Consider the following 27,512-nt stretch of genomic DNA (forward strand, 5'->3'; position numbering starts at 1 on the left):
AGCCGATCGACAACTGCGGCTGGGGGCGGCGGGGGCGCGGGGCGGGGCGGGGCGGGGCGGGGCAGCGGCTCTCCTCGCGCTGCGCCGAGAGCTCTTCCTGCTGCTTTGTTGTCTGCCGCTGCAGCCTCTCGTTGCAGGCCCGCTCCGAGAGCACCTCGTTCGCGAGGAAGGCGCTGTCCTGCGCGCCCGCGCGGCCGCGCTTGGCGGGGCGCGAGGAGTCCGAGTCGGACTCGGCGGCGGATGGCGGGAGCGGCGCGGCGAGCGACGAGAGCCGCGCGAGCGGGTACCGCTGCGCGCGCGAGAAGGTGAGCGTATCTCCCTCGGCGACGTCGACCTCGCCATTCTTGCCGATCAGCTTGCCGTTGATGAAGGTCCCGTTCGACGACGTGTCCACCAGCCGCACGCGGGGAAGCTCGGTGCCCGACTCGGCGCCCACGCAGTGCAGCGTGCAGTGCGCCGAGGAGACGAACGGAACGGGGATGACCACGTTTGCCTGGTGGGTGCGCCCGACAACGATTGCGCTCGCGCCCCTGAGCTCCACGACACGGGGCGTCGCGTCCGCCTCGTCGACGATCTCGAGGGCGCCCCACGACTGGCCCGCCATGTGTTCAGGCGCGTTGCAGTGTGTCTCCGAGAGAGGGCAAAAGGGCCTGCGAGTTGGTGAAGGCCGCCAGTTGGAGGGAAGCCGGGAAAGAAATTTACCACTCAGCCCTCGCACTGGCACGGGAAAGAAAGAATTCGTGCTGCCCGCTCTTGCGGAAGAGGGAGAAGAGCGAGGGGGAAGGGGCATACGCCGCATCGGCGGCGTTCCACTCCGTCCTCTTCACAATCTACTCGAGCTGGCAAGGCACACGCCGGGCGCGAGTAAGGGCTCCAGATGAGGTAAGTCAGAGAGTTCATAGGACGGCACCCCTACCCCTCCCGCCGTTTTAGGGCCTACCCACCCGCACTCCAGTGCCCGACAGCCTGACAGCGGTCAGCGGTCAGCGCTGACAGCACTTTCTCCGACAGCCTGACAGCACGTATCTGACAGCCTGACAGCCAGGCGAGGTGCTCCGTCGCTGTCAGGCCCTGAACGTGACAGCCTGACAGCTGCCCGACAGCCCGACAGCGGACACAGATCACAGTGGGCCTGACAGTAGCGCTGACAGCCCGACAGCCCGACCAGCCCGACAGCAGCACAGACCGTACACAGACCGTACAGCCTCTTTCTTGTGCCCCATGAGTCAGTCAGTCAGTCTTACACACCTCCTAGCACTCCCATGACGAAAACGAAACACGCACCAGGCGACTGCCTGAGAACGCTGGATCGAATCGAGGAGGCACCTAAAGCAAAATCGAGCCCGCTTCAGGTGAGAAAAAATAATATAGTAAGGGTCGGAGCCGGTTTCGAACTGGCGACCTTCACCGCTCGCGGAGAAGGGAGCCAGCCAGAGATCGGTTCATGTGAGAGGGGGGCCGTACGTGGCGGCCTATATAGCATAAAAAAAAATAAAATAATATAAATAAAAAACCGGGGGAATTAGACACCACAGATACGCACACACCGACGCCCGAAGTGCCAAGAAGGACGTCATTAGTACGAAACCTCAGAAGGCCATGGGCGCCGAGAGAACATTCCCCCGAGAGCACAGAGAAAGGCAAAACCGAACCTCCTTCCCTGGTTCCCCCCGCCAAATGTCGCCGTTCTCGGGGCATGCTATCCTGTGTAAGCAGGGCAGGTGGGGGAGGGGGGCACTCCCCCTGGTCTGATACTGGGGTGTGACTGTCTCTAGCGTCGGAGGCAAGGGCGAAGCTAAGAATATTTAATTTTTTTTTTACACACCTCCTAGCATGGAGGACGGGCCCAAACCCATGAGGGTTTGACAAAACTCTTACATGCAAAGACATGTGAGTGTGGTCCATGTAGTCATGGGAATTGGGATGGTCATGGGTCTCTCTGACTCTCAACCCTCCCGCCTCACCTCTGCGGACCCTAGCACCGGCGGCTGTGCTACTACAAATGAAGCTACCAGCTAGCCTTCTGGGGCCCTACAGTATGTGCCTACGGCGTCTGGGTGGGGGTGGCCGCCGCCGCCTGTGCCGCCGCCGCGGCCTGCGCCTGCGCCGCCATCTGCGCTCCCCAGGAGACCTACTGTGTGGATCTACTCTCACTGGCTGCGGTCTCCTCTTGATAGTGTCATAAGTGTGGCTGGTGAGTGTCAGAGCCTGACAGCACCCCAACAGCACCACCTGACAGCACCTGACAGTACCGGCCCTACGTCTGACAGCAGCAGCAGCCTGACAGCTCTGACAGCTCCGACCGCGTCTGACAGCACCACCCGACAGCTCCGACAGCACCTGACAGCACCAGAGCACCTCGCCTGTCAGACAAGCACCGGACAGCACCCGACAGCACTGACAGCACCTGACAGCTGGTCTGACAGAGGCACCTGACAGTGCCGGACAGTGCCCGACAGCCCGACAGATCACCTGACAGCACCTGACAGCCTGACAGCCAGGGCTCAGCGCATGCCGGCGGATGCCGGTGCGGCTGCGGGTGTGTACACTGTGCTCTCTCCCTTAGTCCCTTTTCTCCCACCAGTACGTACTTTTAGGGCCCTTATAGGGGCCCAGAGAAGACAACCGGCTCTCCCCTTTTCTACTCCCAGTAAGCTAAGTACGTACGTATATACGAGCGGTCCAGAGAGATCCTATATACAGGAGATATTACGGGGGCAGAGAGCCACACATGGACACAGACGTATATACGCCGGCAGATAGCCGGAGGCGGCATGCGGGGAGATACGAGGAGATGCGAGGACCGGCGATGGCCCCGATGCGCGGGCAGCGGGGACGAGATATACGGGGATCGAGATATATAGAGAGGGAGATATAGAGTAAGAGAGGGAGATACCGCAGGAAAGAGAACCCGGCCACACCAGGGCTTTCCTCCGTGCTCCGACGAGTCCGACCCACCTGCACTGGCGTTGCTATATAGAGGCGGAGCAGTCTGCTCTAGCCTCACACGCTTGCCGCCCGGCCGCGCTCGCGCTCCTTCGGTGGACTCGGGTCGCTGTGTCGTGTGACGTGTGTGTGTGCGGCGCACACCGCCACGAGACCGTGCCGCGCGAGTTTCGCGAGAGAGGAGTGTTTTGCTCAAGAGAGCACAAGACGGCACGAGTTCGATTTCGAACACGCACGCCCTCGTTCACCGAAAATCGCCTCAGCTACTTAGAGCCCTTCCAGCGCTTGGAGTGTAGACTCTGCGTCAGCCCCGCGGGGAGAAGCGCATCGCAGTCCCACTTCCAGCGCGCCCCGCGCCCCCGAGCCAAGCCCTCCGCGCGCACGCAGATCTCGCGGAGTGTCACGTTGTAAGCGATGCCGGCCGGCGGCCACAGCAGCGTGCGGCGGTAGTGCCAGAGCGCCTTTTGCTTTTGGACGAGCGTCTCCTCGGGGAGGCGGGCGAGGAGCGCAGGCAGGCGCGGCAGCTCGCGCTGGTCCACGCCGAGCAGCGCCATCCCCTCCCAGGGCAGCACGCGATCAAACCACGGCGACACCTCGCTCGAGGCGAGGAGCGGCACGCAGCCCGCCAAGACGGACCAGAGCAGCCGGATCCCCCAGCCGACGCCGAGGGGAGCGAGGCAGACCCGCGCGTCGGCCCAGTCGTCCTCGTAGCTGGGCGAGCGGGCAACCACCTTGAATCCGTCCGCCTTGCGCAGGTGCTTCCACACGAGCTGCCGCACACCCTCCGAGTACGCCTCCCGGCCGAGGTCGTCGTCGGTACGCTGGTCGAAGCCGGGCAAGTGCGAGTCGGGCACGTTGCCCGCAAAGAAGAAGCGGAGCGCGCGCGCCGCCAGCGGCCGCCGGCCGGCGCGCAGCAGCCGCTCCTCGGTCGCGAAGGGCAGCTTGGGAGGGGCGGCGACGTCCTTGCTCGCGACGCCGCACCGCTCGTTCGTCCGCCGGTACCCGCCCGACCTGTTCGCCTTGATGTAGTGCGCCACCGCCACCGAGTGGCGCGTCTCCCTAAGCTGGTTGAGCTCGCAGCCGCCTCCGTCGGCCGTCGACCACCAGAGGTGGTTCGCGCCGCCCGAGGCGGTCCACCACGGGTGGTGGGTCGCCACGTGCCGCTGCGCGTGCGAGTAGTACTCGCGCAGCGCCTCCATGTTCGTCGCGAACGCCGGGACCAGGAAGAGCGCCGCCTCGGCCGGCGAGCGGGCGAGCGAGGGCGCGTCGGCGAGCAGCGCCTCCAGGAAGGCGTGGTGCGTGTTGAAGATTGGGTCGCGGTCCGACGCAAAGGCGCGGCGGCGCAGCACCACCGGCGGCAGGTCGTACACGTACACCGTGGGGCGCCGCCCGCCGCCGCCGCCGCCGCCGCCGCCGCCGCCGCTGCCGCTGCCGCCGCCGCTGCCGCCGCCGCCGCCGCCGCCCCCGCCGAGCGCACAAGCTGGCCCGTAGGAGCCTCCGCGGCAGACGCAGAAGCCGTCGACACACTCGCCCCTGCCGGAGCATCCGTTCCAGCAGTGCGGCGACGAGTGGCGGTGGCAGGTCTTGCCAAAGTAATACGAGTCGCATCGGCAGGCTGCGCTAACTCGCCGGGGGCTTGCCCGCTGCGGCGCGACGGCGGCGAGGCAGCCACCCCGCTCGCTGCAGCGGTCGATGCAGTTGGAGAGAGGCAGATGCTGCAGTTTGGGCGTGAACTCGTGCGTGAGGGCCTCGAGTCGCGTGGCGGCGCGCAGGCCTTTCCGGCCGCGCCAGCCCGCCATCGGATTCCACCGCCAGAAGAAGGCTGATTCGGTGCTCGGGATGTCGGAGAGCGGCTCGGCGTCGGCCGTTGTGAAGCAGTACCTGTACATGTGCGCGACAAACGCACCCGCTGCGACACACTGCTCAAGGCACTCGCAATGCTGAGGACGGCCGACGGTGCATGAGACGGCGGTCGAGCCGACCGCCGCTCTGCAGGCCGGCAGCGAGTCGGAGTCGCAGCGGGTCCCGTTCCTGCCGATTGGACATATGCACCGCTCCTCCACAGGGTTCCAGTTTGAGCCCGCCGCGCAGTGACGCTTGCTGCTCAGATCGTCAATCATGGATGCAGCAGCAGCAGCAGCAGTGGCAGGGAGAGAAGTGCGACGCGTGTTCGCGCGGGGTAATTCTTTTGTTTTTTTGCCCTTCTTGTAGAAACAAGAATACGAAGTGGCCCCGCGAGCGGGGAATAGGACCGCCGCAAGCGGCGTGGCGTGGAGCGGTTGTGCATCCCTCCGGGGGCCCCTCTGCGCCGGGGAGGCGTTGTTGGAGGCTAGGACGCAAGCGTCCGTCGCCTTTTTCAAACTCGGGGCCCACTCCGCTGCGCTCCGACCCGAATTTGGAGGGCCATGAAGTTTAAGGTGTTGCTGCGCAAAAGGGGCGGGGCGCGGGCGCGCGCCGGGCGCACCGAGAGTTCTTTTTGGAGATCAGACCTTTCGATGGTTCATGCCTTCTATGTCTATCTACATGTATCATGCTTCATGACACGACACGCGGTGGTGGGAGCTGGTGGAGCTGTCAGCTGATCGATCCAAGCGGGTGGGGAGTGGGGGGCATGGCTGGGCATGCAGGTCCGCCAGTCGGCCCGGCCTCTGACGTGGTGCTGCCGCTGCATTCGCTGAAGAAGAGAGGTGCGACGGCTTGATTTGGAGGCACTGGAGGCGAGGGTGGGGAAGGGAAGGTTGGGCCGGGCCGTGAGGGGCTGATCTGATGGCGCTGGCCAGCGCGGGGTGTGAGATGCCGTCGCCGTCGTATACTGCTGGCCCTCGCCCTCAGTTGCCAGGGCTGTCCTGTGGGCTGCAGAATTGGCGTCTGTGGCGTCTACGCAGGCTCTGCAGCGTGATGGCTGGCGGGACTGCGAGGCCGGCGGCAGCGGAAGGAGAGGCTGGGCACGAGCCAGGAACAGGCTGGCCAGGTCCGCAGGTAGCTGCGCTCGGGCGAGGCGCGCGCGCACATGGCAGGCCGAGCAGGCTCGGCATATATGGTGAACCCCCGATGTCGCGATGGCCGATGGCGGTCCCGATTTTCCGCGATCATTTCGTCCGTCCAATCGAAGGAAGCGCTGGATCGCCCATGTTTAGCGTTTACCAAACTTGAACCGACGTTTTTCAATGTACGTACTTTTATTTAGCTTACTGGGACAAAAGGGAGAGGGGGTTGTGTTCTCTAGGCCCCTAAGGGCCTACGCGCGGCGTGAGAGCTCGGAAGCGAGCTGTGTCAATGTATGTGGCTCTTACGTACATTCCCGGGGGAGGACTGCTGACAGGGTTTGTGATGAGGAGTGACCCGAATTTTTCGTCCCACGTTCCGTGGTTTTTGCACGGTATTCGGATTTTCGCTATTTGGTCGTGTGGGTGTGTATTCCGGGATTAGTCAATGGTACCGCGTCGGCGACGCGGGCGCCTTGCGGGCAGAGCGTTAGCCAGCCTTTGTGTTTCGCGGTCAAACGAAAAACCCGTAGCTGTGAGCGCTGTCAGAGCGGTGTTTCGACACCGATATCGTTCGAGGACACCTCACAGGTAAGTGTAAGCGGAGCAGCTGAGTAGATACAGCGAATCCTGTGTGTTCACACCTGCAAGAGCAGGTGTGAACCGATTTCGGCCTTAGCCGTATGCCAATAGCGTGCTAGCCACCCGTCACAATTCGCGGCATATACCCGGGTGGCGACGCCCCCCGCTCGGCATGCTCCCACATAGCGGTCCACGCAAGCGCGACCGCGTCGTTGTGGTCAGGAGTACGACCGCGCTCCGCTGCGCGCTTATCGTGGGGTCGCTCGTGCTAGCCTGCATGCTCTTCGCTGCTTGGGAGGCTCGAACGAGTGCAGCCAGCACAGCCGCAGCACGCCGCGCCTCGGCCCTCGCGGCCCATCACAACTCGCTAGCGCTCGTCCGCCGCGCGCTCGAGCTGCAGATCGAGATCGAGTCGCATGAGGCTCGCGGCGGCGATTTGCTGGCGCTCTACCTCCAGCTCGATCGAGAGAGGCTGCCCGCACTCGAGGCCGCGGTCGAGGCGGCCCTCGACGGCTGCGACGGCTGCGTTTCGGGGAGACGGAACGTCTCGGCGCTGCTGCACGCATTCCTCGGAGAGACGCACGCGCGCGCCCAAAAGGCGCTCGACGACATCGACCGCAGAGGCACGCGCAGCCGCGAGCGCGCTCACCAGCTCGCCTCCGAGGTCGCAGCGATCGCCCGGGCCGACCGAGAACGGCTTCGGTCTGAGCCGCTTGGTGCGGCCGACATCGGTTGGGCGGTGGATGCGGAGCTGCAGGTGCCGCTCCGCGCGCTCGCCGTCGCGCTGCGCAGGCCGAACGCGACGTTTGAGCTCGGTCCTGCCGCGCTGCGCGAGTGGGGCGAGGCGCTCACTGCAGCGAGGCGCGAGGGGAGGCCCACCGCAGCGACCCTCGGGCGGCTGGCCCGCCTCGTCGCCGCCGCGCCGATCGATCCGGGCCACCGCGGTCGCGCCGCGGTCCTCTCTGCTGCTCGGGCGGCTGGAGCGTCTGGAGTGGCGGTCGGCGAGGGCGAGGCGGCCGCGGGAGGCGAGGCCGGAGGCGAGGCTGGAGCGGTCCCCGCGTTTGAGTCGCTCCTGCTGCGAGCCCGCTTCCACCCGGAGGCGTCCGGCCTGGAGCGGATGCTGGCGAGCTGGGAGGAGGGGCGCGGCTCGGTGTGGGACGTCGTGGAGGAGGTCGAGCGGCTGCGCGAGGCGCGCGTGCTGCCGGTCGACATGCTGCGCCTCCACGAGCACGAGTGGGCGGGGATGGTGCACGACGCTTCGGGCGGCCGGATCGGGCGTGGCGACCATTCCTTCGACGCCGAGGAGGGCTGACGGCCGAATCTCTCCCGGCATCGTCCATCAACGGTTGGTAGGACAGCTCCGCTGCTATAAGGGGCCGGCGCGCGTTCAGGCGTTGGTTCTCCACGGGAGCTCGCTCGTGATAACGTCCACGTTAGGGACATGTAGGTCATGTGAATACACTCGGGACGGGGGGCCCACATCGAGAGTCTGTTAGAGCACATACAAAGGGTCATAGGGTAAGAGAGTGGGGACCACACACGCACATATATAGCGTAGGGTCCGACACACACACGTAAGTGGGCGCGCAGGACAGGAGATGACGGCACGCTGGAGAGAGCGTCGCACACAGACACACCGACGAAAGAAGTGAGAGCGAGAGTCGAGATATCTACTGAACTCTCTGATGATCACAGAGTGCCCCCCCCGGCTCCGCCCTCGCCCCCGCGGCGCGGCGCGGCGGTGCGCGGCGGTGCACCACAGATGTCAGATCGTGTGTGTTTTACGGCACACGTGTTAGAGATACAACGTTGCGGTGGACACATACTGAATTATTGCACGATGTGAGATGTACAGAGCTAGCCATTACGGGCACGTATGGCCAGCCTCTTGGAGTGTGAACGCGTCGCGTCTAGGGTTGATGTGTACTCCCCGCCGCCGACGCGTCGCGGTAGCCGGTACAACCCCCCGCCCGCGCTCTCGCTGTGCCTCGGCGCGCCTTGCGCGCGCGGTCGATGCGACCTGGATCAGAACCTCTCACCATCAGAGATATCGGACCGACGAAACCTCAATCGTTCGGGTCGGGGGCAGACCAAAGAATCTCATAGGCTCCCTCTGATTGAGAACCATGCGCCGGTACAGCGCGATTCGGGCCTTTGTGAAGCGCGAGTGGCCCGCACGCGTCACATAGTTGAAGCGGTTCAGGAAGAAGGTAACGTGGTGCGGCTCCCCTTCCATCCTCGGTCCCAGCTCCTGTCCCGGCCCCTTGCCCGCCGCACCTTCCTCCTCCGGCCGCACCTGCGCCGGGCTCATGCCCGCAGCCACGTCGTCCGCGTCGAGATCCACATTGACTGTGAGGGCGAGATCTCGCAGCGCCGGGTACGTTGCGACGTGCCGGGCAGCCACTTGGGCGAGGGCGGAGCGAACGCGGCGCAGCGCGCTGAGCGGTTCAGCATACCCAAAGTGAAGGACAACGCGGTAGACCCCCGCCTCCACGTCAAAGGGGTCAAAGGTCGCGCGATCCGCTGGGTCGACGAAGGGCACGCTGACGAACTTGACGGTTAGGAGGACGAGGGTCGCCGGAAGGCAGTTGAGGGCTCGGGCCACCGTGGAGAGCGACTGCGGCACCTTCCACACATACGGCGTGAGAAAGACGGCAGTCGCGTCAGTGCGCGTCAGCGACGAGAGCCGCAGCGTCTTAACCAGCGCCTCGGCAGTGGAGATACGTGGGAGGGCCGGAGCCGGGGCCGCCCCATGATGCGCGCGTGTGCCCGCGAGCATCAGGTCGGACGATTGAGGCGTGTCGAGGGCCCTCAGCTCCTCATCCGCCGCTCGTGCGAGTCCCTTCTTCTCCCGTAGGCGGCCCCAGTAGTGCGTGTGCATGGCGAGGCAAGCGCTCGCCGCGAGCAGCACCGGCATCCAGCCCCCCACCCCGGTTCCGAGCTTGACGAGGTTGGACGTCCAGAAGAGCACATCAACGCAACAGAGGGGCGCAAGGAGCACGGCCCAGGGCAGGAGCCGCCACCCCCACACGCGCCACACCACCACCGACAGGAGGCAGGTCGTCACCAGCGCATCGCCAGTGACGGCAATCCCATAGGCGGCAGAGAGGCGGTCGGTGGAGCGGAAGGCGAGGACGAGAGTCACGCACACCAAACCGAGTAGTCTTCCGGCTTCGGGGATGTAGACCTGGCCCTTTTCCTTCTCCGATGTGTGCAGGACCCGAATCCGAGGGATGAACTCGAGGGCGTGCGCCTGTGCGAGGAGCGTGAAGACGCCCGAGATGAGCGCCTGCGAGGCGATGCACGCGGCGAGCGTGGCGAGCCCGAGCACCGGCCACTGGAGGGTGGATGGCACGGCCGAGTAGAAGGGGTGCGTCTCGGCCCACTCGGAGGCATGCGCGATCAGGTGCGTCGCTTGCCCCGCGTACTGGATAACCAGGCTCGGGTAGACGAGCGCGAGCCACGTGGCGGTGATGGGCGCCGCGCCGAAATGCGCCATGTCGGCGTAGAGCGCCTCGGCGCCCGTGACGCAGAGCACGACGCCGCCCAGCGAACGCCAGGCATCCACGCCCCTGTAGCGGCCGACGGCAAAGAATGTGTACAGCGCCCTTGGATGGAAGCCCTCGGCAACACGGGCTGCGGCGGCGGGGTGCAGTGTGATGCTGCGCACTCCGAGCCCGCCGATCGTGAGGAACCAGAGCACCATGACAGGGCCCGCGACGAGGCCGATCACCCTGGATCCGTGCCTCTGCACCGAGAAGATCCCGACGATGACGAGCGCGGCGATCAATGTGCGCACCGCCTCGGGGCTGATGGGCATCCGAGGCAACGACTCGAGCGGCAGGCCCTCGAGCGCGCCGAGCACCGACATGGCGGGCGTGATTGCGCCGTCGCCGAGGAGGAGCGAGCAGCCGAGCATGGCGACAAAGGTAACGGTCGCCTTTGCGCGCGGTCCCAGCGGCGTCGGCGAGCCGGAGAGTATGGTCTGCAGCAGGGCAAACGTGCCTCCCTCGCCATGGTGGTTGACCCGCATGACGATGCCGACATACTTGACGCAGACGATGAAGGACATGGCCCAAAATATGCATGCGAACGTCCCTACAATGTCCGCTTCCGACGGCTGCGCGTGCAGCTGCTCGTTGTAGATGGACTGGAAGACGTAGAGCGGCGAGGTGCCAATGTCGCCAAACACGACGCCGGTCGCGCCCAGCGTTAGCACGGCAAAGTGGCCGACGCCTCTTTGGCGCTTGCTCGGCGAGAACCGTCGGCCGACCAGCGGCTCGGCCAGGTCGCCGCCCATCCTGCAAACGCAGGGGCGGCCGGAGGTTCCGAGCGCCTTAATTATTTTTGTGGGAGGGAGAATTCTTTTTCGATCGATGTTCCAGGGTCCGGCTCCTAGCCGGGTAGGGGGTCTGTCCACACTGACTCGCGCCAAAACGCCCCACCTACCTACCTAAACCTATCCCCAGGCTGCTGCCGCGCAGCGAAGCGAAAAGAAAGAGAAGTAAAGGGCGAAAATAGGAGGGGGTACCTACCTATTGCAGGCTGGGTGCAGGGCCCTATGGGCCAAACAAGACCAACCTACCTACCTATCTGGGAGGGGCCAGCCAGTGTGGGGCCTGGAAAGAAGGCCCGCGCGCAGGGGGGTGGGGCTCTGGGGCATTGAGACCGGTCATGAATGAGTGCGCGACACGCATGTTGCGAGCAGCGTTGTTGATGTTCTGCGTCGCCACAGACGGCGGCGCGCGAGAGCTGTTGCGAGTGGTGTTCACACCTGCCCAACCATTCGTGTAGTATAGAGCCAGGGCCCACTTATAGCTCGCATCACCGACTGTAGTCGACTGTAGGATCTCCGAGGTAGTGCTCATGGGCGCGAGCTCGGCGCTACTGGAGCCGCTCAATCCGGATGAGGTCCTGTGCCGCGCTGTGCAGGGCTCACCGCACTCGCGCTCGTCTGCGTGGCGTTCCATGTCCTCGGCAGACCCTTTGCAGTCCTTTGACCGCTTGCTCGACCGCGACGGGACGTTTCGGCAGTCTAGGGGCCGGTTCAACATCGTCAGGCGGCTGCCTCGCCGCATTTCGTGCTCCTTTTACTTGGAAGACTGGTTTCATTCGCTCGTCAACACGCGGATCCACCGCATCTTCCTCGTGCTCGTCCTCTTCTACTTGACGGCCTATTTCGGCTTTGCGTTCGCCTTTTCGTTGGTCGACGACGTCTGCCTGCCCGACTATTACAGCGACCACCCCGGCGACGGCGTCAAGCGGTTCGTGCGAAGCCTCTACTTTTCGCTCGAGACGATGATGGCCATCGGGCACCGTGCCTCATGCAGACGCTCTGCCATGTCCACGCCACGCCCGCGATGTTCGTGAGGTATGCCACGTAGGTACGGCTCCAAGGACCCTGCGGCGGGAGGCTGCATCCTCATGTGGGCTCTCGTCACCGCCGCGAGCTTGTGCGGCGTCTTCGCGCAATCCTTCCTGTTCGGGATCGTCTTTGTGAGACTCTCGCGCGCCGACGCCCGCGCGTCGACGGTCGCCTTTTCCTCGTGCGCCATCGTGCGAGCGGCGCACGGTGCCCTCTTCCTCGCCTTCCGAGTCGCGGAGATGCGGAAGCGGCACCACCTGCTCGGTGTGCGGGCGCGGGCATACGCCTTTGTCGACATCGGGGACGGCACCGAGTGCTTTCCGCTGCCGCTCGAGGCACCCGCCCCTTCGGGCGACCTCCTCCTCGCCACGCCCGCGCTCATCGTCCATCGGCTCGATGACCTCTCCCCGCTCGTCCCGCCGCACCCCTCCGCCAAGCCGGCGGCGCGGGCAGTGGCGCCGCCGCCGCCGCCGCCGCCGCGGCTCCACCCGGTGCGGCTCGTGTGCGGCCTGATGTCGGTGGCGGGGTCGGTGGCCGGGGAGGAGGAGGGGCGGACGGCGCATCTCCGCAGTCGGATGGAGCAGATCCGCGAGCACATGCGGGCGCAGAGCGTGGAGGTGCAGCCTACCTGCAGCCTACCCCCTCCGCCCTCCCGCCCGACCCCCCCTCCGACCTCCCATCCTGCCTCCCGCCCCGCCCGCCGCCGGCAGGTGCTCGTCCTCCTCGAAGGGACCGACGCCACGACCTCGTCCGCCGCGCAGGCGCGCCACCCCGCGAAGACATCGCTCACCCCAGCCCCCGCCCCTACCTGCCACCCGACCCCGACCCCAGGCGAGGCACTCGTACACCTCCTAGACACTTCCTAGACACTTCCTAGGCGAGGCACTCGTACACCGCCCACGACATCGCGTGGGACTCGACCTTCGCGCCGTGTACGCGCCGGGTCGGCGCCTCCTCGGACGGCGGCCCCGGCCTCTCGGTTGACTTTCTTGCGCTGCACGCCACCCTGCCTCTCGTGCCGGGGCTCGAGCTTCCTCCCGACGCGGAGCTCTTCCGACTGGCGCAGCCCGGCGAGCGAGCGTCCCCCATTGGCGCCCCGCCGCCGCTGCCGGCGAGGACGGCGGCGGAGACGCGCCGGCCGACGGCTTTGGCGTGAGATGGGTGGCCTCCCGCGCGCGGCGCGGCACTGTGTGAGAGCATGGTTGCGTGGCATGCATGCTATCAGAATGGCATGCGCATTTTGTTACATAACTTCTGTGCGAGAGTGCGGCAGAGTGGATTTAGGAGAGGCTCCCACGCGGCTCGAGGCGCAATGTTCTCCTCCTGGTCGGGTCGAGGCCGGGGCTTCCCGCCGAGCGGCCTCCATCAGCGATGCGAAGTCGGCAAAGCTCACGCGTCCGTCTCCGTCCGAGTCGACCTGGCAGAAGAGCAGCCGCACAGTTGCGGCAGGTATGTGTGGCGCCACCTCGCCTGCCGCATTCCGCAGGTCGTCGAGGGTGATGTAGCCGTTGCAGTAGGGATCAAGCGCAGAAAAGTGTCGCCGCACGCTGTCATGCCAACGGTCTGGATTCGGTACCTAGGTACCCGGGTACTTCATTGGTATCGTACCATCGGATGTAGAGCAAGCCTGCTCTAGCCTCGCATGTCACTTCCTGTTGTCTGTTGTGTCGTTGTGCCCTTGTTTGTTTCTCTTGGCACCGTGGAGTGCTGGGGGGGGCGACAGGGAGGATATGGCCTTGAGTTATGTGTACGCCGACTCAGGGTGTGTGGCAGCCCGCTGGCTGTGTGTCTTGTGAGCTTGTTTGTGTCTGTGTGTCGTTCGTGCGTGTCGTCATCATCTGTCTCGCGTCCACCCATACCGCGTTGGTGTCCAGTCCGAGCCTGGCTGTTCTTCACCTTTCTACCTACCTACCTATCGGATGCCAGATCATACCCCAGGGCTATACCCTGATACCCTCTTGAGAGGACCCGCATTGGGCCCCTAGAGGATAGGCTGATACCCTCGTGGGTTACCCTTCACACCGGACACGAGCCCCCTCTTCACACCTCTTCGCGCGCTGCGCGCGCGCCAAGTCAGACAACGCGAGCGCACCACTAAGCAATGCGCTGGGCGAGGAGGGCGCTAATGGTGGCCGTCGTCGCGTTTGACGGGCCCGCGGCCGCAGCCGGTGCGGCTGCAGCCGCGGGAGGGGCCGCGGCCTGCACGGCTGCGGCCTGGGCCGGCGCCGCGGGGGGCGCGGGGTTAGGCGCCGTGGCGGGCTCCGCTGCGGACTCGGTGTCCCCCGCCGCCGCCCCCATCGCCTGCGCCGATGCGAGCTGCTGGCGCGCAAACTCCTCGCGGGAGGGAAATGCGAAATCGTTCTCGAAGTCAACATGGCACCGGCAACAAAATCCGGTGAATTTCCGAAACAGCTGGCTTTGCCGAAACGAGGAGGCGTGCATTGCGCGCGCAACAGCTGGTGGGCGTGGCGCGCGGGTACGGCGGAAGCGCAAAGAGTTTGAATGATACCGGGGCGCACCATGCGGGAGGGCTCGGTCCTCGGTGAGAGGTGTGAATTGTCGCTTCGCTGCGCGGCCGCCGATGATACCTTGATACCCAGCCGAGTTGGGTCCCCACAGAGGCCTAGAGCATACCTTGATACCCCCTCGAGAAGCATACGATGATACTATACCAAGCTGAAGTACCGAATCCTGACGGGTCAATATCTAGATAGGCCCCGGCGAGGTGGGTGCGGGTGGCGGCGAGCGCTTTCTTTCTGTAGCACGCGCCAGTTCGCACCTGTGTCGAGCCTGTCTGCTAAAGAAAGAAAGAAAACAGACAACCCAAGGGAGGGATGGGAGGACGGCACGCCGCCACCACACAGGGATTTTAAGGAGAGGTGTGTGGTGCGCTATCCGTCGCCCACCCTAGGGAGTCTGCCTCTTCCTATCTCTCTTCGCAGTCTCTCGCCGATTCTCGCTGCAACCTTCATGCCACCTCGCGGTCGTCCCACCCTCGTCGTTCTCTCCCTTGTCACTTCCTCCTCTGCCTGTCTGCTGTGAGAGAGAGTTCTTTGGTTTAAATTCTTTCTGTGCGCCGCCCGCCGAATGCCCGAAACAACATACCACCCCCCGGACCATGTGTGTGTCGCGACGCCATTCGCGCGCTTGTGATGAGAGGCGCGCGGCGCAGTCGAGTATTCGTTGCCTTCAGCGCCACATTCGCCGTGGTTCTCCTCACACAGACCATTCTCCTCGCTCGTGACCACGACAATCCCGCGTCCCGTGGCGAGCGCGTGGCTGCCTTTCAGCCTCAGACGCCCACCACCGAATTCACCACCGGCGCCGCTCTGCATGCTGCACTGCTACGGGATGGCGAGATGCTTGGTGGTGTCTCAGAGGCCCGTACTGCAATCGTGATGCCCGTTCGGGACGGGAACCTGCCGGCTGCGCTGCGAAACGTCGAGAGCTGGTCAGTCGGCCGCCGGCCGCCGTGTGCAGCCGCCTCGGGACCCGCGCCCGACTTTGCGTTCCTGCACGCCCAGAGCTTTGCAAGCGAGGCAGCCGCCAGATCCGCGGTCGCCATCGACGCCACTATGCGCCAGGGCCGTGCGCACTGCGTGCGTGCGATTCGCTTCCTCGCGGCTCAGATTCCTCTCTCGCTCGACGTGTACACCGTTACTCCTACTCACAACTTTTCGGGCCCCAACCGGCACTTCCTCGCTGCCTTCCGGGTGCTGATGCGGCTGAAGCCGCGAGGATTGGCAACCTACGACGCATTCCAGCTGATGGAAACCGACACCTACCCGCTCATTCCCGGCTGGGCCAGTGCGATAGCCGCGCTCGCGGCGCCGCCTCTCGCCGACGGGGAGGAGCATGGGCGTGGTGCGCCATGGGTGCGAGGAGGCATCTCGCTCTGCCTTTCGCCCGCGGACGATGCTTTGCCCAAGCATGTCAATGGCAACGCGCTGTACCTGCTCCGGCCCGCCACCTTTGCCGACGCGATGCGGCACGAGCTCCGCCAGCGGGTGCGCTCCTCCCGAGTAGAGCTCTCATGGAAACACAGCGCGCCTGCAAGTAGTCTGCCTTCGAATGGTCTGGTCATAACAGCTATCTAACATTTCCAGTAGCGCGCTTCTGGCAGTACCGCAAGCCCCGCTATTTGCCCGCGCAGATCGATCGGTGGGCTTTCGACGTCCTCCTCGGCCGCTGGCTATTTGCGCAGCACAAGTCAAAGGTGGTGCCGTCGGAGCACGTCCTCTCGCTTTCTTCCTTCCAGCGGAGCCGGACCTGCTGTGAGATCGTCGCGGCGCTTGTCGGCGCGCCGGATCGGGGCGGTGGTGCGGTGGTATTGCCGGGCCGGACCGGTGCGCTACTGTTGCACACGGGCAATGTCGGCAAAATGCCCGACGACCGGGTCCACCCGGCGATGCGCACGCTCGGCCGCCGGCTCCAGGAGCTCTTCGTGCCACGTGAATCAACGTCTTGCGCAGCGCTTCTCTCGGACGCAGAGCACTCGCCCCTTCCGCAGCAGGCGCGCCGCCACCCGCTCCGCGATTGGCAGCACTGCTGACGTCCCCACCCACCCCACAGTCGCCTCAAAACCATCCACGCCCGTTGCCGCATTCAGGCACGCGAGCGCTTTGCACCTATCATGCCGTGGAGAGCACGACTGAAGGCCGTTGGTGGCAGCTGCGCTGCACCCGATGCGCCGCCGCCGCCTCACTGGTGGGTCCCCTCGCTCTCACTGATCGGCCGCGCGGCTGCAGCCAGCTTGATGGAGGCGGCGGCTATGGGGCGAGGATGGGGCATGGCCGGCGGCGCTTCTCTGTACGGCACTCTCGACGAGCTGCTGGCGGAGGCGGCCAGAGACGGCGGCAACGGGCACGTAGTGGTCGCACTGCTCCAGCCTCCGCTGCAAGCAGCATGGGACGCTTATCTGTCCCATCGCTTCCCACGACTCGCCTCGGCGGCGCTTGGAGCGCCGTCAGCTAGTACGAGGTTGGGACAGGGCAGTGCGAACGAGCATGCGCGTGAGGAGGCCTTGCGGGCGCTCAGTCTCGAGGCGGCCCGCGAGGTGAGCGGCGAGGCTAGCCTCTCATCGGAGGAGCGCGCGGAGCGGCGGGCGTGGGCCGGCTCGCTCAAGCGCAACCCGCTCGTCTGCGCCCTCAGCGACGCAGCGCCTGGCGCCGGCTGCGAAGGGGCGGGCAAGGTGGAGCTACACGCTGCAATTCGCGTGTTGCGGGATCGGACGCTCGTGGTGCCTCTCGGCGACTCGGCAGCAGCTTCGGCGGCCGTTACAACCGTCTCTCGCTACTTTGGATGGGATCAGCCACAGGCGGGGGTCGAGCGGTTCCCGAGCGACACGCGCAATTGGCTCGGCGACCAGCCTCTCGGCGCCTCTCTCCTTGGCGGCGCGAGGTCCCCGCCGGCTTGGCTCGAGGAGGCCGTCATTGGCGGCCAGGGTGGAGGCGTCGCCGGCTCGCTCGCTCTCGACGACGCGTTGCACCGCGAGGCGATTCGCCTCGCGTATGAGCAGCAACGTTCCGTTGTTTGGGAGGAGCCCGCAGAAGGGGACTTGTGTTCAGTAGCGGAGACCGCGGGTGCGGTGCGCGAGTTCGCCGCGTCGACGCCGGTCGTCATCAACAAGCGCGAGGCCTTCGAGTTCGACGGCGACGGATCGCGCGTGTTTGTATTCCCTCTTCAGCCACCTCTCAACCGCTCCGTTGCTCTGCTGCTGCGAGGGCGTAGTCTGCTCGGCGGGTGCCGTGTCTCGGCCAGGGCTCTCATCTCGCACCGCACCTCCTCTCCTTCGGCTGCCACTCACGACTTTCGCTTCAACTACGAGTCAAAGCCTCCACACGATGGGCCCGGAGCGAGGTTCACCCTCCCGGAGAGCCGGATTCGCAAGTGCTGCGACGAGGCGGAGGCGGCGAGGAGGGAGCGCGGGGAGGGGCCAGGGTGCGGCTCCGATGGCCGGCCGCTCGTGCTGTGGATTGCGATCAAATATCGCGCGACGATGCGCTCGCGCCTCGAGCTGACTGCAGTGTATAGGAATCGTGATACATGAGGAATTGTGACGGAGAACACTCTCCGCTCGAATATGCTTTATACGTATCATCACACTGCGGACGCGTGTCAATGTGAGTTAAACAAAGAGAGCCGAAACAGTACACGGAGCACACCAACGTAGGAGATCCGATATCGTACAGCGATGCCTCTTCATCGCCCTTGCTGTGCCGACACCAAGCCGGCAAACGTTCCTCGGACCTCGAGCAGCTCGTCCCACGTGCCCTGCTCGACCACCCGGCCGCCGTCGATGACGGCGATCTTGTCCGAGTTGCGGATGGTGCTCAGCCGGTGCGCGATCGTGAGCGTCGTCCGCTTCTGCTGGTGCATGATCTCGTCGATCGCCGCCTGCACAATGCGCTCGCTCGTCGTGTCGAGCGCCGACGTCGCCTCGTCGAGCAGCAGGATGGCCGGCTTGCGCACGATGGCGCGCGCGATGGCGATCCGCTGCTTCTGGCCGCCCGAGAGCGTGCCGCCGCGCAGGCCGACGCTGCTGTTGTAGCCGTGCGGCAGCGCGCTCGTGATGAAGTCGTGCGCGTTGGCGCTGCGCGCCGCCTCCTCCACGTCCGCTCGCGTGGCGCCCTCCTTGCCGTAGGCGATGTTCTCGGCGACGGTGCCCTCGAAGAGCACCGGCTCCTGCCCCACCAGCCCGATCTGCTGCCGCAGCCAGCGCACGTTCAGCTCGCGCAGAGGCACGCCGTCGAGCGCGATCGAGCCCGCCAGCGGGTCGTAGAAGCGCTCGAGCAGCGCCATGAGCGTCGACTTGCCCGACCCCGAGGGGCCGCACAGGGCGACCCGCTGGCCCGCCTCGATCTCGAGCGAGTACCCGTTGCAGACGAGGTGGTTGGGGGCCCTGGGGTAGGCAAAGACCACATTGCGCACCGAGATCTTGCCGCGGACTTGCGCGATCTTCCGACCGCTGTTGACCGTGGCGTCGATGCGCGACTCGCGCGCGAGGGTGCCGAAGACCAGCTTGGCCGCCGCGTAGCCCCTTGGAGACTCCTGCGCGATGACACCGGCGGCGCCCATGCCCATCGACATGAAGAACATGACGATGACTGGCACGAGGAACTTCTCCATCAGCGTCCAGATCTTGGCGTTGAGGCAGCCGGTCTCGTCGTCGGGCGCCACCAGCGGAGAGCTGCCCGTGGCCGCCTCGGGCTCGAGGATCAGCTGCAGGACCTCGCCAGTCAGCTCCTCGACGTCGGCTTGCACGAGGAGGCATCCGACGTACGCGACGATGCCGATCACAGCGACGGGCGCCCCCTTGCCGATGCCCATGGCAAGGGCGGTGAAGATGGCTTTCTTTTGCGCCTGGCGTGCCTCGGCGTCGGTGTCCGCCTTGTACTCGCGAAGGAAGCGGGCCTCGGCACCGTACGCGGCGACCGTGCGGACGGACTGCACGACGGTGGTGACCAGAGAGCCTACGTTAATCCGCCGCTCGTCCGCCGACCTGACGCCGAGCGCCACCATGATCACCACCCCGAACATCGCCGTCATCACGGGCATGACGGCGAGCATCATGACCGCCAGCTGCCAGTAGCCAAACGTAAAGATGAGCCAGCTGCCGAAGAGGATGCTCGAGACCTGCCGGATCGCATAGGCAAACATGTGGCAGTTGAACGCCTGCACGAGCGCAACCTTCTCCCACAGGAAGGCGGTGAGCGCGCCCGCCGAGTTCTGCGGGTCGTCGAAGAAGCCAACCTCCTGCCGGAGCAGCGAGCGGATGACGACAGTGCGCAACCTGCGGGTGAGGTGCTCGCCGGCGGTGCCGAAAAGGCCTAGCTCGAGCGTCAGCACCGGCACGTAGGCGATTCCGATGGCGAAGCACGCAATGCCCCAGAACAGCACGTCGTCGTGGATTTTCTGCGGGTTGATCTGGAAGAACGCAACCGCCACCTTGGAGAAGGTGAAGCCGAGGGCCGGTATCGTCATGCCGTCCAGCACCGCGAAGAAGCACCCCAGCACCATGAGCACGCCGTCGCCGGGCTTCTGCAGCCGCATCGTGCGCCACAAGAGCGGGCCGCGCGTAGGGCTTGGAATCCGCGACTCGCTGCTGTCGGACCAGTCGAAGCGATCGGCCTCTGCAAGCGACTTGGCGTCGCCACGAACGTCGTCGGCCTTCCTCCTGCGCGCCAGCGCGTCCGCCGCGCGGGTCCACATGGACTGACGGCGGCTCGACGGCAAGCTGTCCCGCTCGAGCAAGCTGTCCCCCGTCGCCGAGCGCGACACGATCGCCCCCGGCTTGGGCTGCCGAGCCGCGAGCCGCTGGAAGTGGCCATCCTCGATGGCAACCAGCTCGTCCCACGTGCCCTGCTCGACCACCCGGCCGCCGTCGATGACGGCGATCTTGTCCGAGTTGCGGATGGTGCTCAGCCGGTGCGCGATCGTGAGCGTCGTCCGCTTGTGCTGGTGCATGATCTCGTCGATCGCCGCCTGCACAATGCGCTCGCTCGTCGTGTCGAGCGCCGACGTCGCCTCGTCGAGCAGCAGGATGGCCGGCTTGCGCACGATGGCGCGCGCGATGGCGATCCGCTGCTTCTGGCCGCCCGAGAGCGTGCCGCCGCGCAGGCCGACGCTGCTGTTGTAGCCGTGCGGCAGCGCGCTCGTGATGAAGTCGTGCGCGTTGGCGCTGCGCGCCGCCTCCTCCACGTCCGCTCGCGTGGCGCCCTCCTTGCCGTAGGCGATGTTCTCGGCGACGGTGCCCTCGAAGAGCACCGGCTCCTGCCCCACCAGCCCGATCTGCTGCCGCAGCCAGCGCACGTTCAGCTCGCGCAGAGGCACGCCGTCGAGCGCGATCGAGCCCGCCAGCGGGTCGTAGAAGCGCTCGAGCAGCGCCATGAGCGTCGACTTGCCCGACCCCGAGGGGCCGCACAGGGCGACCCGCTGGCCCGCCTCGATCTCGAGCGAGTACCCGTTGCAGACGAGGTGGTTGGGGGCCGCAGGGTAGGCGAAGACCACGTCGCGCACCGAGATCTTGCCGCGGACTTGCGGGAGCTCAATCCCCTGAGGAAAGGGGGCGGGGTGAGAGGCGGAAGAGGCGGAGCTGCGTTGGCCGCCGCACGGCGGACCTCGGAGGATGTCGAGTCGATGGGGGGCTTGCGGTGGATCGTCTCGCGCACTGGCGCCGCCCGCTGGCAGGCGCTGAGCACCACGGTCGAGTTCTGCGAGAGGAGGATGAAGAAGGCCATCCCGACCAGGAGAGAGAAAATGGCCATGAGGGACCGGCCGCCGGAGCGGGAGCACGAAAGCCACGAGCCCATGCTCTCGACGTACTCCTGGAAGGCTGCGACGTCGTCCTGCAGGAGGAAGAGCTTGAGCGCGGTGATGTTTTGCGCAAAGGCACCGGCGGAGGCGCAAGTGAGTTTGAAGGGCTGCAGGTCGAAGCGGTCCGACTCACACGAGCCGAGGGCTTGCGGGGTAGAGGTCGAGATGACCCGCGCCGCGCGAGGCAGGGGCTCGCCGCTCGTCTGCTGGAACTCCCTCCAGTTGGCGACCCCGGACTGGTAGTCGTTGTTCAGGATGTCGTACGGGTCGCCGCACGAGTAGGTGCAGAACTTGTAGTCGATGTGATCGATGCCGACTGCCGTGCCCGTCGAGGCGGCAGCGAGCAGCCCCCACTGGGTCGCGGCACCGCTGAAGTCGTCCCACGACTTTGCGGTGAACTCCTGCAGCTCAGGGAACATGCCTGGCGGCGGCGGGGGCGGCGGGCTGACCACTCTGCCCATCGCCGAGTCGACCGTATCAAGGAAGCTGTCGAGCTGCGCCTCGGTCGACCAGCTGATCTTGGTCGTGTACTCGAAGGACGAGGCCTCCTGCTCGGCGGCGAGAGCGACGCCGCCGTAGAACTCGCCCAAGGAGGACATGAAGATGATGGCCGAGATGGCTACGGCGGCGGCCAGGGCGAGCTGCCAGACCATGGCGATGCCGAGCCGCTCTGCGCGGGCGAGCCGCCGCTCGTACCGCGCTGCCGCCACCCGCTCGAGGCCGAGCGAGCAGACGGTGCGGATGGCGGCGAACGACTCGGTGGCGATGGCGCCTGCGTCGGCTCCGGCGACGGACAGCTTGTGGCTGGCGACGAGCCCGACGACGATGGCGACGGCGATGGCGATGCCGGGCAGCGGGCAAGCGGCGAAGATGACGAGGCTCAAGTCCCACGAAAAGTAGAGCCCAAGGAGCCAACAAGCGCCCATGGTGACCGCGGCGTCAAGCATCATGGGCGTCTTGAAGCTGATGCCCTCCTCTATGGCGCGCATCTCCTCGCCAAAGCGCGTCGCGAGCTCCTCGGGCTTGGAGGTGTCGTACCAGCCAACGTCTTGTCGCAGGATCGCGCCGAGGTAGGCCTTCTTGGTGGCCGCGATCTGGCGCGCCTTTGAGAGCTCGGCAAGGGCGGTGTAGAATGCGGTCGTGACGCCGTACACGATGCCAGAGGCGATCATCAGCTTGCACTGCCACAGCATGGACTCGACGTCAAAGCCAGACGCACTCGCAGAGCCGACCTGGTCGATGGCCCCGCTAAAGCTGTAGAGGAGAGCGGGAAAGCAGAGCCCGGCAACGGCCGCCCAGAACATGCTCGGCAGAATCAGAAATAGCCAATCGAAGATCGTGGCGTACGAGTAGAGCTTGAGTGGGCTGACGATGGCGCCCGGGCCAGCAAGAATCGAGCGCCATATCTCAGCCAGAGGGCCGGCCTGAGGCTTAGCAGTCGACACACGGCAGTCGAGCACGGCCCGACTGGCGGCTGGCGCCTCCTCGGCGAAGGTGACCTTCACCTCCGGCACGCTGCGGAGCGGGGTAGAGGACTTGGCGTCCATCGGTGGCGGCAGAGCAACTAACACCTTGAGCACCACCTTGAGGCTGCACAAGGAGTACTATGACACGCCGGGAAGAAAGCAACTAGGGCTGTGTACTGCTGTAAAGCGTATTTGCCAAGGGGGCGACCGCGAGGTGGCACGAAGGTTGCAGCGAGAATCGGAGAGAGACTGCGAAGAGAGATAGGAAGAGGCGGACGCCCAAGGGTGGGCGACTGCTAGCGCACCACACTCCTCTCCTTAAAATCCCTGTGTGGTGGCGGCGTGCCGTCCTCCCATCCCTCCCTTGGGTTGTCCGTTTTCTTTCTTTTAAAGCGTATTTGCCGTCCTCCCATCCTTCCCTTGGGCTGTCTGTTTTCTTTCTTTCTTTCTTTAAAGCGTTGATTTTCTAGTATCTCCTTCTGCGCTGTTCCTTTTCCGAGAGAGAGAGAGATTTTTAGAAGCCAACATCTTTTTGTGTTTTTGTGTGAAGAGCCAGGGGTTGTGTGAAATACACAGTATTATGATTCGATCGACGATTCGAGTTTGAGGCACGTTTCGAGACACTTGAGACCACTTTGTGTTTATGTGAAGAAAGAAAGAAAGAAAGAAAACACAGAACACAACTTGTCGGGCGTGCGTCCTTCCTACTTGCCGGCCCGGCTGCGAGCAGACATATACACACATATATGCCAGATGCCGACGACGACATCGACGACACGGAGGTGACGGACGGCGGGGCCGCGTGGATGCAGGACGCAGGGCTCGTCGAGGAGCTCAAAAAGGCCATCGTCGCTGGCGGCGACCGTGTCTGCATTGAGGACGAGGCCTTCCTCCGCCGCTTCCTATACATAGCCAAGGGTGACGTCACAAAGGCCGCCTCGAGGCACGCGCGGTATTGGGAGTACCGGATCAAGCTGTTTGGAAGCGAGCGGCCTTTTGACAAGGCGCACGCAGCCATGTCCCGTGGCGTGCCGTTGACTCCTCCCGCACGCACTGTCCCGTGGCGTGCCGTTGACTCCACCCGCACGCACTGTCCCGTGGCGTGCCGTTGACTCCTCCCGCACGCACTGTCCCGTGGCGTGCCGTTGACTCCCGCATCCTCCAGCTGCGAGCTTCTTTCCCGTAGGAGCGGTGCGAGGCGACGCTGCGCACGTGTCCCTTTGTGAAGATCCTGGACGGCGCGAGGGACAAGGAGGGCTGCCAACTGCTGCTGGTGCGGCCGCGCTATCTGGACTGGAGAAAGGTCGACGAGCAACAGGTGATCGAGGCGATGTGGTACACCATTGAGACGCTGCTGCAGGATGCAGAGACGCAGCGGTGTGGCTTCTGCGCCATCAACAGTCTCAAGGGGATGTCGCCCAAAGCGTTCAACCGCAAATTCATGCCCAAGATGCTCGAGTCCGTGCAGAATCGGCTGCCCATCCGTATCGGTGCGCTGGCCCAACACATGGGCCTGCCGTCGACCCGTGCGTCGGAACTCGCGAAAAACACATCTTAGGGTCTGTGCTGATAGGGGCGATGCGTGTCGTGGACAACCCTGGCTTCTTCAGCGTCATCTGGAGCATCGTGCGCGTCTTCCTAAAGGCGAGCAAAGCCGCGGCGCACTCCCACCGCCTCACCGAGGAAAAGGGTCTAGCACTTGAGCACAGGGACGGGTCGATTCCTCCTCTGTCTAGCAACACAATGTCGCTTTCTCCTGCCTATGCCAGGAGAAGACGAAGAAGCGCATCGAGGTGCTCGGCGGCGACTATGCTCGGCTACTCAACCGATTGCCCAAGGAGTCAATCCCGGAGGAGTTCGGAGGGACGTATGTGGTGCGCGACTAATTGAGGACTACGGGAGGATTTCTATATACGTGTACCCTAAGTTTCTCCGAGACCTCGCGAGCGGGCAGGTATTCTTCCGAGAAGCGAGAATTCTTGAACCAGGAAAAAAATAGCGCACCGCCCTTTCATCCCGCCTCGAGCGCCCTGATCGCCTCCCGGCCTCCCCGTCGCCGCCGCAATGAGCCGCGACGCCGCCTCCTCGCTGCGCGGCCCGTCCCTCCTTCACCCAGCTGCCTTCACCTCGCCGCTGTTACACTTACAGCAATCCTGGAGACCTGTGAGTAGGGGGGTAGGGGGTAGGCGCTATGTCTGCATGTGTGCCGTGGGGTAGGGGGGTAGGGGGGTCTGCACGGATCCTACCCTACCCTACGCTTTCACGTCTCGAACCGCAGACGCATGATGATGTTTTGCTGCCTCGTCATGCACAGCCTATTATTGCCGCGGTGCGCCATTCCATCTGCGCGTCGAGCGCCGCCGGTTCGGCTCAAGTCATCTCGCTTCGCGGAGATCACCTCGCCGGCCGCTTACGAGGGCCTTGTGCAGACCCTACCGATTGAGGGCGCGACAGTGGTCAAATTCACCGCCCCGTGGTGCCGGACATGCCGTCAGTCCAACGCGAAGCTCAGCTTTATCGCCTCCAAATGGCGGCGCGCTAGCTTCTATGAGCTGAAGCTGAGCGAACCACAAAGCGTCGAGTGGGCCAGGCAGCGAGGCATCAGTCAGCTGCCCTTCATTGAGGTGTACGAGGGGCGAACGTGCATCGAGCGCTTCGTCGCGCCGCCTTCCCGCGTGCGCGCCCTCTCATCGGCGCTGACGGCTGCCCGTCGGAGGTTGCGGTATCAGCGACGGCTGCGCACCGCTCTGCGGCTACGAGCGCTGCGGCGAGAGCGACAGCGGCTCCGGAGCGCGCTGCTTGCGCTCGAGAGCGAGGAGCGTGAGCTTGGCAGGCGCCTGCGATGGGACAGGGTCATGCGGCAGCGTGCGGCGCGGTACGGGTCGTAGCTGTGGGCACATGCCAGGGGTTTTTGTGGGGCTGCTGCTGCTGCTGCTGCTGCTGCTGCTGTTACGTCTTCGGTCCCCGCGGGAAGCCCCGCGCATAGGACAACAACGTCTGTCCCACACACGCACAGACGCGCACATACATCATGCTCGGGCACCCCCCACAGTGTAGTCGTGGTCTGAGCACACAAGTATGCATTGTGTTTGTGCTACCTACCGGGTACACACTGTCACTGTTCATGATATGCCAGTTTGCCACGCCGCACACGCGTGTGATTGGTGGGTTCGACGGACGGACGCCGCACCTGCACGCGCGGCTCTCGTTTTAAGGGCGCACCCTCGCGGCGGGCGAGCGCGAGTTGCCGGCCGGGCGCCCGCACCGGCGTGCTCCCGCCGCGGCCCGCTCTCCTCTCCTACACCTCTGATGGGCTCGCGCGTGCGCCGCCGCGCAAGAGGTTCGCGCTTCGCGGCCGCGGCAAACTGTCTTAGTGCGGGTGCGGACGACAAGGGCTGCGTCTACACTCTACTTTCTCACTTCTGTGTACATTTTGAGCTTTCGAGCATACAGAATACAGTAGCGCGCGGCCCGGCGGCCGGAGAGCCGTGCGTACATACATCGAGATCTCTGCGGGACACCAGTAGATTTGTTGAGTGGAGATCGTAGATGCCGATCAGAGATCTTCCACACACAGCATCTCGCACAAAACTCAGAGATCTTTAACTGAACGTAGAGATCTTGAGCCATCGGCACCTCGAGATCTCAGGCCGGAGGCGGAGATGTTGACTTCGCGCCAAAGGCGCCTAGAGAATCGTGTGGCCGACTGGAGATTGCAAAATGGCGCGAAAAGAGGGTGGATATCCGCTTGAAGGCGTGAAAGGAAAAGAGCATCCCCTTGGAAGGACGTCGATTCCCCCCCTGACACGCCTCCCCCACAAGTCGAGATTGGAGATTGGAGATCGGAGATGAAGATCGGAGAAGCAAAATATGACGTTGGAGATTGGAGATTGGAGATGGAGATCGGAGATCTGACTGGATCCGGCAAAATATGACGCTGGAGATTTGGAGATTGGAGATGGAGATCGGAGATGATTTTTTATTTTCATTTTTTTTGGCCCGAAGAGCCTGCGGCGCCGCTTTTAACTTTACGGTGTGGGGGAACCGTGCGTGTAGTGAGCTTTTTATTATCAAAAAAGAAAAAGATGATGACAGCGGCGTCATCTCCAATCTTGCGTCGACACATCTCCGAGGGCGGCGCAGCCAAGCCCGAGTAGTGGTCTTCTTGAGGCGCGTCAGCGCCGAGTCCGTGAGGAGCGGCCCCAGCTTGCTGGGTGCGGCCCCGCCGCGGGCCGTAGCGAGAATCGCGCAGCGAGTCGGCCGGAGAGGTTAAAACCGGCGCCGCAGGCTCTTCGGGCCAAAAATAAAAATAAAAATAAAAAATCATCTCCGATCTCCATCTCCAATCTCCAATCTCCAGCGTCATATTTTGCCGGATCCAGTCAGATCTCCGATATCCATCTCCAATCTCCAATCTCCAACGTCATATTTTGCCGGATCCAGTCAGATGGTCTGCCCGCGTCTGCGATCTACTGTCTGCGATCTACTACTCTCTCGCAGAGATCTCGATTACTCCGGGCGTATAGACGGTGTGTAATTACAGCCGAGCAGAGAGCCATCCCTAAAGCCGGCGCCTCGCCTTTACAATTACATGTGCGCCTCTACTAACTAGTCTACTTAATTTTCTTGGGCAGCAGCTGGTTCGACAGGTCCTCTCCGTGGCCTAGGCAGCCGTGGCCGCCCTTGCCCCAAGCAAAGACGGAGCCGTCGGCGGTGAGGGCGAGGCTGTGGTCGCCTCCAGCCGAGACAGCGACGGCACGCTGGTCAGCAAAGGCCTCGATCTGCTTCGGCAGCAGCTGGTTCTGCTCGTCGCCGTGGCCCAGCTTGCCATAGTACCCATCGCTCCAGACGGCG

General features: G+C 64.5%; 8 protein-coding genes across 8 annotated transcripts in view; 4 read left to right on the forward strand and 4 right to left on the reverse strand.

Annotated features, from left to right (window-relative positions):
* EMIHUDRAFT_219480 (hypothetical protein) overlaps positions 1–604 on the reverse strand; it is a gene marked incomplete at both ends in the record, with an annotated part of 862 nt that extends 258 nt beyond the window's left edge. The window contains one exon of the mRNA XM_005758517.1: positions 155–604. Within this exon, the coding sequence (XP_005758574.1) occupies positions 155–604 (450 nt within the window). The remainder of the gene's footprint in view (positions 1–154) is intronic.
* Positions 605–3,209: 2,605 nt separating this feature from the next.
* On the reverse strand, positions 3,210–5,066 carry EMIHUDRAFT_106988 (hypothetical protein; the record flags this gene model as incomplete). Its single annotated transcript, XM_005758518.1, has 1 exon — positions 3,210–5,066. One exon carries the CDS (start codon positions 5,064–5,066, stop codon positions 3,210–3,212), a length of 1,857 nt encoding a protein of 618 aa, XP_005758575.1.
* A 1,537-nt stretch (positions 5,067–6,603) lies between these two features.
* EMIHUDRAFT_438786 (hypothetical protein) lies at positions 6,604–8,315 on the forward strand. Its single transcript, XM_005758519.1, has 3 exons — positions 6,604–8,007; positions 8,195–8,226; positions 8,247–8,315. Exon 1 carries the CDS (start codon positions 6,685–6,687, stop codon positions 7,822–7,824), a length of 1,140 nt encoding a protein of 379 aa, XP_005758576.1. The 5' UTR covers positions 6,604–6,684; the 3' UTR covers positions 7,825–8,007; positions 8,195–8,226; positions 8,247–8,315.
* A 1,024-nt stretch (positions 8,316–9,339) lies between these two features.
* Positions 9,340–10,812, reverse strand: EMIHUDRAFT_68799 (hypothetical protein; the record flags this gene model as incomplete). The annotated part of the gene is made up of 1 exon (XM_005758520.1): positions 9,340–10,812. A coding segment is annotated over one exon (1,473 nt), but the record flags the coding sequence as incomplete, so codon positions are not given.
* A 668-nt stretch (positions 10,813–11,480) lies between these two features.
* On the forward strand, positions 11,481–13,033 carry EMIHUDRAFT_106991 (hypothetical protein; the record flags this gene model as incomplete). The annotated part of the gene is made up of 3 exons (XM_005758521.1): positions 11,481–11,854; positions 11,897–12,494; positions 12,755–13,033. 3 exons carry the CDS (start codon positions 11,481–11,483, stop codon positions 13,031–13,033), a joined length of 1,251 nt encoding a protein of 416 aa, XP_005758578.1.
* A 4,871-nt stretch (positions 13,034–17,904) lies between these two features.
* Positions 17,905–22,771, reverse strand: EMIHUDRAFT_465929 (putative ABC transporter). Its single transcript, XM_005758522.1, has 2 exons — positions 20,997–22,771; positions 17,905–20,931 (listed from the first exon to the last, which is right to left on the reverse strand). The coding sequence occupies exons 1-2, from the start codon at positions 22,737–22,739 to the stop codon at positions 18,079–18,081; spliced, it is 4,596 nt and encodes a 1,531-aa protein (XP_005758579.1). The 5' UTR covers positions 22,740–22,771; the 3' UTR covers positions 17,905–18,078.
* A 633-nt stretch (positions 22,772–23,404) lies between these two features.
* Positions 23,405–24,544, forward strand: EMIHUDRAFT_219488 (hypothetical protein; the record flags this gene model as incomplete). The annotated part of the gene is made up of 4 exons (XM_005758523.1): positions 23,405–23,686; positions 23,845–24,148; positions 24,232–24,284; positions 24,428–24,544. The coding sequence occupies 4 exons, from the start codon at positions 23,405–23,407 to the stop codon at positions 24,542–24,544; spliced, it is 756 nt and encodes a 251-aa protein (XP_005758580.1).
* A 396-nt stretch (positions 24,545–24,940) lies between these two features.
* EMIHUDRAFT_219489 (hypothetical protein) lies at positions 24,941–25,546 on the forward strand (the record flags this gene model as incomplete). The annotated part of the gene is made up of 1 exon (XM_005758524.1): positions 24,941–25,546. The coding sequence occupies one exon, from the start codon at positions 24,941–24,943 to the stop codon at positions 25,544–25,546; it is 606 nt and encodes a 201-aa protein (XP_005758581.1).
* Between the last annotated feature and the right edge of the window lie 1,966 nt (positions 25,547–27,512).

The sequence above is a fragment of the Emiliania huxleyi genome (genome assembly GCF_000372725.1).
Source record: "Emiliania huxleyi CCMP1516 unplaced genomic scaffold EMIHUscaffold_86, whole genome shotgun sequence".
NCBI classification, from domain to species: domain Eukaryota; phylum Haptophyta; order Isochrysidales; family Noelaerhabdaceae; genus Emiliania; species Emiliania huxleyi.

What these genes read in the sequence shown, in the direction of transcription:
- EMIHUDRAFT_465929 (XM_005758522.1), bottom strand. Translation starts at nt 22,739, where the DNA reads ATGGACGCCAAGTCCTCTACCCCGCTCCGCAGCGTGCCGGAGGTGAAG. An exon ending in TCGACTCGACATCCTCCGAG is followed by an intron (nt 20,932 to 20,996) that starts GTCCGCCGTGCG and finishes CCCTTTCCTCAG; the next exon opens with GGGATTGAGCTCCCGCAAGT.
- EMIHUDRAFT_438786 (XM_005758519.1), top strand. Translation starts at nt 6,685, where the DNA reads ATGCTCCCACATAGCGGTCCACGCAAGCGCGACCGCGTCGTTGTGGTC.